The sequence below is a fragment of the Pogona vitticeps genome, chromosome 5 (assembly GCF_051106095.1).
Source record: "Pogona vitticeps strain Pit_001003342236 chromosome 5, PviZW2.1, whole genome shotgun sequence".
NCBI classification, from domain to species: domain Eukaryota; kingdom Metazoa; phylum Chordata; class Lepidosauria; order Squamata; family Agamidae; genus Pogona; species Pogona vitticeps.
In genome coordinates this window covers 74,088,507-74,097,500 of record NC_135787.1, presented here as the reverse complement: position 1 = coordinate 74,097,500, position 8,994 = coordinate 74,088,507, and the positions used below count along the sequence as shown (strand labels likewise).

Here is an 8,994-nt window from a genome sequence, read left to right as displayed (position 1 = left end):
TCCTATTTGGTCTGCAGCTTTTGCCAGTGTCCTGAAGTAGCTGCAATTTAAGCCTTCATTTCCTGCTGCAGTGCTTCCTGAGTATCATAGTTCTTCAGAAGAAATTTTCACTATATCTTACAGGGCAGCAACACCCGGATAGAGTTGTAGCAGGAAATTAAAGCTTAGAATGCAGCCTTGGAGGACTAGGCCCTGCTCCAGTTGAGGGAAATATAGATGTCTGAAAGTGGGGACTGAAATTCCCAGGATTCCCCCGGGGAATTCTTGGAGAATTCTGCGTGCTAGAGTCCAAAAAGTCCAAATGGCATACCCCTAAAATCCTCCATCTATTTATATATGCATGCACATATGTAGACTTGGAATCCTGGATAAGGAAGTTACATACATAGAAATGGAGAGTTCAGATGTAATATTTAAACAACTTGGTCCTTCAGAGCCCAGTTGAAAATCAGCTGCAAGAGTTTGGGTCAAACCTCAAAGCTTCCTGCTCTTGAGAACATGATGTTCATGGGTAGTCTTCTGATCTCTGAGGAGACTTCCTACACTTGAGGAGTCCTGTGTCTGCCACCTAATAACTCAAGTTGGTCCTGTAGGTCAGTGGTTCTTAACCTTTGTTACTCAGATGTTTTTGAACTGCAACTCCCAGAAACCCCAGCCAGCACAGTTGGTGGTGAAGGCTTCTGGGAGTTGCAGTCCAAAACTCCTGAGTAACCCAAGGTTAAGAACCAGTGCTGTAGGATACAAATTATAATTAGTTAAATTAATTGATCTGTTTAAGGTAAAATAATCCCAAGATTGATACCCTTCGGTTGCTGTTTGCATCCATGTCAGCTATCTAGATTTCATGGAACTATGATAGGGAAATGGTTTCTTCCATTATTATGCAATGTGGATGTGTGCATGCCTGTTTGTCTCTGGTCGATTTCCAACCAAAACTGGCATACATACTAAGGGGATGCTGAGGACATCTTGTTGTCATTAGACTTTATTTAAAAATGGATTAATTATATGAGTATTGTATATTTCAAGAGAGAGAATGGCAATTCCAGTTGCCTGAAATGTTGGGGGAGATGAATGAAGAGAAGGGATTCATTTAAAAAGAGAACAAAAGTATCTGCACTGTATAGTCATATTACTTTAACACCATCTTAACTGTCATGAGGAATTCTGGGGTTTGTAATTTGGTGAGTAACATAGTACCCCGAGAAGAGAGAGACTAAGAATTAAATCAGTGTGATTTTGTAGTATAGGTAGACACTCAGGGTATTTTTCCAAATGTCATACAGGGTGTAAGATATTGTTCTTTAGCAGAGAATTCTAAGTCCCTGGAAAAAAGAAAACATTCCTCATGTCATAGTAAATGTCCTTGTTTAGAGCCACTCTTACAGACAACAATCCGCAGTGTATTGACCTACCAGGAATAAACCCTGTTAAACTCACTGGTTCTTACTTCTGAAACAATATACACAGAATTACACATTTGATTGGCTTTTTAAATAGAAAGTTTTATTTGTTTGTTTGTTTCTTAAAACTGGGAAAGCCTCTGCAGACATTTCAGGACAACTGATTCTCAGATCCTTTTCTGAAAACAGAAGCTGTTTTTCCCCCCCAGAGGCAAGTTACTGTGCAGAGGCATTGTTCATTTTGGTAATTGCACTTATTGTATATTGTAGTGTAATTTCTAATCCTTTTAATCAGCATTTTCAAGATTTTAGACTGCAAAATACCTACCAAAATTAAATAAAACAAAGCACTTCAGTCAGTGGAGAATATAACAGCCAAAGCTACTGTTGACTCATTTTTCTAGATGATGTAAGGAAAAATTATGTGGTGTATTGATAAGTGTCCCAAATCACAGAGAATTATCTAAAATCAACAGAATATAATAGCCCAACAAAATAGGATTAGGAAAGTGTGTCTTTTGTATTGGAAATTTCTTTCTAGATAAAGGTGATTTTTTTTGCCCTAAAGTCAACACTCCCTCACCTCCCAGCTCAACTTCAAGCTGAAAATTCTGTGTTGAGGTAACTTGCCATTCTGTTCAGCTGTGAAGTACTTTATGAGCTTTGTAAATCTTTTCTTCCCCCCACTCCAAAGCAAGGCGTTCAGAAATAATTCTTTGTCAAATGGTAGGATATAATTATTGCCATTTTTTTCAGATATTGTACAGAATCAGGCTAAACAGAGCCCACATGTTTCAGATGTCAGACAGAAAAATTCACCGTTGGAACATAATTTAAGCTTGCCAGTCAGCTCGACAAGAGAAATTAGGAGGTATGTAGCAGAAGTGTTTATGATAACTTACAGCTTACCAACTAGAGTTTGAAGAAGCAATGTCCCAGAAACATTTCTTGAAAGATCTGGAGTATGCCTACTCTAAGTGCCTTTCCTTCTCCAGATTCCTTCAAGTTTGAAGGAGCCTGAATCCTCATCTTTGTCAACATACCAATGCTGCCAGAGGCAGCTAAAGATCTTCCTTTGAGAATGTGAGGCTTCAAACCAGAGCCCACCCCTTTCGGATCTGTGTAGGTGGGAGGAATAAACAAACAAACATTTGCCTTCAAAAACTTTACCAGAGTTTCTTTTCTCTTTGGCATTTCAGGGCAGGCTGTCAAGAGACCCCTAGAATTGGGTCACCATCACCATGTTCTCCATCAAGGCAAAGCCAGTCACCGAACAGGTACAAAGGTTGAATAACAGAATTGTCAAGCTGATAGTCAGCTAGCAAAATTACTGTTTTCAACCCAAACTAACTGGTGAACATAGCTTTGAGGGGTGTGTATTGTAAATGTAATATTCTCGGAAAAATTGTTTCACATTGGGTAAGTGAAGAGAAGTAGAAAGCGAACACTCCAAGACCACATTCTCTGGAGCTGGAGCTTCTGGGAGATGGTTAACATACGTGCAAGACCCTGCCAATTCACCACTGCTGTGGAGCACACTCACTTGCAGCTACAAGAACCATGCTATTTCTAGTACTGTACACACTTTCAGCTGGCACGGCTTCCTTTGCAAGGCCACGCATTTTGATAGAGAATGACCGTGGAACCAGCAACAAATATGCTGTATCCCTTGAGAAGTAGGAGTGCCCAGGTGAACAAAAATATCACCCTTTTGGCTGTGCCAACCTGGAGCCACTGCAGTTCTTTTGCATTATGTGACCTTATGTGAAGGACTAAGACCTCTTCTGAGGGGTTGGGAACCACAGACAATACTCTTGTGTCCTTCATCGTATTGAAAAAGACCCAGAAGCAGTAGTTAGTCAACTAAAAAAATATTCATTATGAACTGTTAACACCCAATCCCACACTGTTCTCCTCCCTGTTTTAGCCATAGGGGAATTAGCATCATGTCCTTTGCTAGGGGGAGGGGGAAGGGGAGGGTCACCTTCAGCACACTGCACACACCCATACAGCCCAAACAACAGCTAGGGCTTGTGGACTTTCAACCTTCCTTCTTAGATGTCCCTTGCCAGTTGACACAGGCATTTGAATCGCCACTTTCATCACAAACCATGTTGCTTAGTTGGGGCTAAAGTCCCCCAGCTCTGGTGCCCTTCTCGGCTTAGCTTCAGGCACAACCTCTGGTCTGGTCTTGGTGGTACCAGGTTCTTTAGTGTCCTCTACTGCAAGCCATTTCATCCAAGACTTGGTGAAGAAAGAAGGGAGGACTGCCACATGATGTTTGCAAAGGCAGTGTACGCAGCAGGGTCTGACTCTACCCCACTCCACTCTGGGGCATCTGCGTAGTCTTCAGCCTCGCTCTCTTCCTTCTCCTTCCTGCTTTACACTCTCCTCCTAGCAGGAGATTCCAATGGTGGGCTTTTTCCTGCCTTTCTCATTTTTTCCACCTCTCTGAGTCTCTCTTGTCTCCTGGCTCTAGTGGAGAGTTCACTCCAGGTTAATGCCCTGGGGAAGAGATCTACTTCCTGCCTGCCAAATGTCCTTGGCAGGGACTCTTAGACAGCCAGTGGGACATGGAGATAGACCCTTCTTGAACGACCTAGCTCACGTGCTCACACCTTAGTACAGTATTTCTCGAGCTGAGGGGAGGCATGTAAGAAGACTGGTGTGTGCAAAGGATTCCCCTATTTAGACATTAACAGCAGAACAGTTTTACCTTTCTCTGGCTCAGTGGCTAGCTGGGAACAGACCAGTGTTTTAAGTGGAAATGACAAGGGGCTGCCCATCTCAAAATCAGCTAGAAAGGGTGGCTTATTGTTACTGCAGTGCAGAGGAAAGGAGCTGAATCCATTTTTTGTCATTCTAGGTCTGTCAGTGGAAAGAAGCTTTGCTCTAGCTGTGGACAGCCTCTCGGAAAAGGTGCTGCCATGATTATCGAGACTCTTGGTCTTTACTTCCATATTCAGTGCTTCAAGGTAGGGCTGTCTTTAAAAAAAAACAACCAAATAATTCGAGATTAAAATAAAATGGGAAAAAAATCTACTAATAATGGGATGAGGAGGGTGCTCCAGTTTAGGAAGGTCAGGGAGGAGATGGGCGGAATAGAGTAGTCTTCCGACCTCTCCCAGTGTGTCTTTAAATAATTTCCCTCTAATCAAGTATTTGAAGTTACCAAGGAGGGTGGGTTTGTTTGCCTCTCCCTGTGGCAAAAGGCACTTTTCTCCACTCAGCTGGAATGTCTAGCACTGCTTGCCACATGGATCGTCCTTCATTCTGTGCCAGCACCAGATATTCATGAAGGGGCCTACTTGTGTGACAGACAAATCTAAACACTGCCGCCAAAGTGAAGATGATCACTCTTTCAGTTGAGGGCATGATAGTCTTAGGAATATGGACTTTTGGAAGCACTGCCTAATATTGATTGATTAATTGATTGATTGATTGATTGATTGATTTGATTTGATTTGATTTGATTTGATTTATACTCCGCCTATCTGGACTACGCGTCCACTCTCGTGGGCACTACGAGTTCTGTCTTACATATTTGAAGGGAGGATATGTATAATAATCATACAACTTGGTTCCCACTGTTATCTTTCTCACTTGCCTTTTGTATTTTTCATTGAGTTTGAAAGAGTTTCTCTGCCTGCTAAGCCCCATTCCATGTGGACGTCAGTGTGCACAATATTTAGTGTATTGGGCTTCGCACAGGACTTGGTCCATGAGGAAGAACCTTTGAAAAACCTTTTTTGTTGTTGTTTTAACCTGAATAAAGGTTGAGACTCAGATGGCTTATCTGCACTTAAACGGTCATCCACTTTCCCGAAAGGCAGGGCTAGGCAACCTGGTATCCTCCAGATATTTTGGACTATAACTACCATTGACTTGGCCAACATGACCGACAGCCTGGAACTGAGGGTGAGCAGATATCACTCGAACCATCTGGAAGGCACTAAGTTGCCTACTCCTATAGAAGTTAGGCTTCTACAGAGCCAACACAAGTTTGTCATGTGGTTATTCCCTGAATATATTAACCCTTATCATATCCATACTTTATCAATCAATAGTGTGGAATTTGTAAGGGACAGCTTGGAGATGCAGCAAGTGGTACAGATGTCCGGATAAGAAATGGTCTTCTCAACTGCAATGATTGTTACATCAGATCCAGAAGTAAGTACCAGCACGTGATACTTGTTTTGTGGAGTTTCCATCTGAACACACTTGATACTGCAGAACCCATGCAAATATGTCCAGAACTGATACTAGCTCATGAAACTAGTCATCCACTCATCCATTGGGAATGATATCACCAGTGTGAATGTCGCATTTATGTGATGTTAATCTTGTTTGTCCAGAAGTAAGATCCCAGTGTTTTCTCGGACAATACAAGGTACGTGTGTATAGGGCTGCAGCTTTAAGGAGTATTTTCCTGCTTGCTTTTTTGAAACCTGTTGCATTTGTTGTCTTTACATCCTTCTGAGAAGAATATATGGTTTCTTTAAATATGGTTTCTCCCCCGCCCGCTCCCATTTAATCTCAGAACCACTGTGTCAGGCAGGTGAGGCTGAGTGACAGTACCTGTCCCTAGGCTACTCAGGGAGTTTCATGGTCAAACAGCTACCTGAAGTCCAGTATCCCAGTTTCCATTCTTGATGTCCTAACCCCCCCCCCACCCCCCACAACAATGGTTAGTGTGGAACAGCATTTTAGGAAAAGATTACAGGCTTTACTCCAGATCTTTTCCTAGCCAGTGGCATTGCATGAGCTATTATGAAATTAATCCTAAAAAGTAAAACAAATGGTAAGGCTATCGTTCTCTAGAAGAGGGGTACAATAATGTTTTATGAGCATAGGTTTTGTATCATGGCAGGGTAAAAAAAAAACACCCAGGAGACATCCGCACACTTGACCTTCCAAGCCCCAGCCCCAAAATATAGTTTTAAATGACACAAGAACTGAGGTTGTAGACACAAAATGAAGAAACAGTTGTGTGCTGGATGCTCAGGCTGATTGATCTGATATGATCAGGATATTCTCTGTCTCCTGCCTTTTCAAAAATCAATCCAAAGAGCCTGAAGATAACAGAGACTGTTCTTTCTTGGCTAATTGGCACTGATCATGTACAGGAAGAAGGGGGAGAGGAGAACATAAAGTATGTAAGTTTGTGCTTTGACATCTGCCTGCCGCCCCTTTCCAGACTGTCTGAAAGAAAAACAAGGTCTTAGAAGTTGTTAACTGAACTGACAAGTATTTCCCTATCCCAAAGACTAGAGGGTGCTGTTGTATAGCATCAGCCAATTGCACAGTTGCTTTTATTCTTTCAAATGATTGAATATTTTGGCAAGTGCTCTCCTAAGCATGAAATAGATAAAAATGGAGAATCAATCAGTAGCCCAGAAAGATAATTCTTAAGCAGGATTATTTAGCCCATGTTAGTTATGTCATTGCTCCTAAGAGATACTGAGAAAGCATTCTTACTTTATACATTTAAAACACTCAGGATAATTCTAGTTAGTCTTTTTTCTGAAGGAAAATGTGTATGGGCTAAGTCAGGCTCCACCAGGACAGTCAGTGTAACTGAGCAACTAAACTGCAGTTAATTGATTCGCTTTTTCAACTGTCTTTCTATCTGTGTCTGTGTGTTTGTTTTTTTAACACAGCCGCTGGTCAGCCAACAACTTTGTGACATGGCTCTCAGGCTTGCTTACGTATGTCTTCTGCAAGAGGAACACTGCAGAAAATATTCTTCGAGCGCTTCTGGACAATCGCATATAAGAGCTTATTCTATCCATGGACTTCACAGCTCTCATCTCATCTTGAAAAGCTGGCATAAAAAAGGCTACATCAGCTACTTTCCAATGCAATATATTATTTCCCTTTCATAATTCACTTACATTATATGTATGAGGTGCACCTCTGGACATTTAGCTCCCTATCTTCCCATGAGAGCGTGATTCATATTATCAGTTATGTTTGGTTTCAGAGTCTGGTGTTTTGTTTTGTTTTTTAAATAACAAGGAAATAAAGATGCAATAAACCTGTTTTAATATGAATAGGAACTGAGAATTTTAGATTTAAACAACATTTATAGGTGTTCTATAATATGCCAATATATTAATCTAATTAGTTGCATTTGACTGAAAAAATATTAAGCAGCATCACAGAAAGCAAAATTTCTGTTTATTACTGGAGCTGTAATCTTTTTTTATACAAGAACTAGTTTGATAAAACATGCTGTAATTCTGAAACATTTTACATTATTACCTTCAGTGGAGGGTAGGAATTCTGCAAATAAATTATTGCACCTTCAGTCATGTAATCTTGTTGTGCATAAAATGATGCTCCTTGTAATAGCAAATTATTTTACTGAATGAAAGCATTGTCACTGAACTTAAATTTTGCATGCATTCAGTTGATGCAAAAATATCCAACAGGGATGGCCAACTGGCAATTGGTGAACTGATTCTACATTCCAAAGCATTCCCCTCCCCTCAGTTTCTGGTAACTGATCAATTTTAATCAAACCCAGAGTTTCACTTATACAAGGAACAGGAAATTATTATTACTTTCCCCTTTTGGAGTCAGCATATAATGGTCCAACTATGTATTGCATTGTCATGTTGAATCCTCTGCTGCTAAGTGGCCAACCTATTGTGGAGTCTGACCAGCTATGAATGGATCAAAATAAATGTTTGGTTCTTACTCCACTGTGTGCAACAGTCCTCTCCACTTTGGCACTCTCCAGATTTGTGGGTTCTTAACTTTTGTCACTCCCAGCCAGAAGGGGGGTGATGGAAGTTGCAGCTCTGCACATCTGGAACATGTCAAATCAGGTCTGGAGAACAGAATGGCTCCTGAGGGTGGAGAACTTTGCTGCCCCAGGATAATACACACATCATGCACACACATGAGTGTGTGTGTGCACGCGTGCACGCACACACACACACATGCACACGCGTGCGCGCACGCACACACACACACACAGACCATTGAATTACATATATCAAAGCATGGATGGAGCATGATGACAAACTGAGGCGCTACTTTAAGACATCACTTTTTAGTCCCCAAAGTAGCTTTTTCAAGCTCTAGGCTGGACCTGTCATTTGCAATTACAGAGGAATGTAAATGTGGAAGTTTGGATTGTAACAGTTCAGTTCTTCATAAAGCAGGCACAAATGAAGTTGAATATTCAGTGACTGAGAGGACTACTGATTTACTGTATCTCTTCTTTTTTTCAGCAAATTTGCTGCATTTGGAATGATTGCATACTTTATAAAACATCTGTATCCCCATGATATTGCACATATTGATCTAAAAGGGGGTAAAACAGGATCTCCAGAAAGCCCATTTAAATATATGACATATGTTTTGAACTGAGATTCTTAGCACAAATACTTCGAAGTTAATCCATTTGAAGCCGGTGTGCTCTGTTTCAAGGAAAGATGCTTACAATTAGGGTGCCCTACGAAAAGAGAAATTTAGGGAAAGAACTTGTACCCTTAGTCATATAGAAACCACACAATGTATATTTGTTGGCCTCAGAAATTACTGAGTTTTCACAGATCACTGCTTCTTGAACCTTCAGTCA

At 41.0% G+C, this 8,994-nt stretch overlaps 1 protein-coding gene across 6 annotated transcripts in view; it reads left to right on the top strand.

Moving 5' to 3' along the window:
* LIMCH1 (LIM and calponin homology domains 1) overlaps positions 1-7,713 on the top strand; it is a 260,857-nt gene extending 253,144 nt beyond the window's left edge. For all 6 annotated transcript variants that reach the window (XM_078393983.1, XM_078393982.1, XM_020786271.3 and 3 more), the window contains 5 exons: positions 2,160-2,274; positions 2,603-2,680; positions 4,270-4,378; positions 5,471-5,573; positions 7,064-7,713. In XM_078393983.1, the coding sequence (XP_078250109.1) occupies positions 2,160-2,274; positions 2,603-2,680; positions 4,270-4,378; positions 5,471-5,573; positions 7,064-7,089 (431 nt within the window). In that variant the 3' untranslated portion in view covers positions 7,090-7,713. The remainder of the gene's footprint in view (positions 1-2,159; positions 2,275-2,602; positions 2,681-4,269; positions 4,379-5,470; positions 5,574-7,063) is intronic.
* The last annotated feature ends 1,281 nt before the right edge of the window (positions 7,714-8,994 follow it).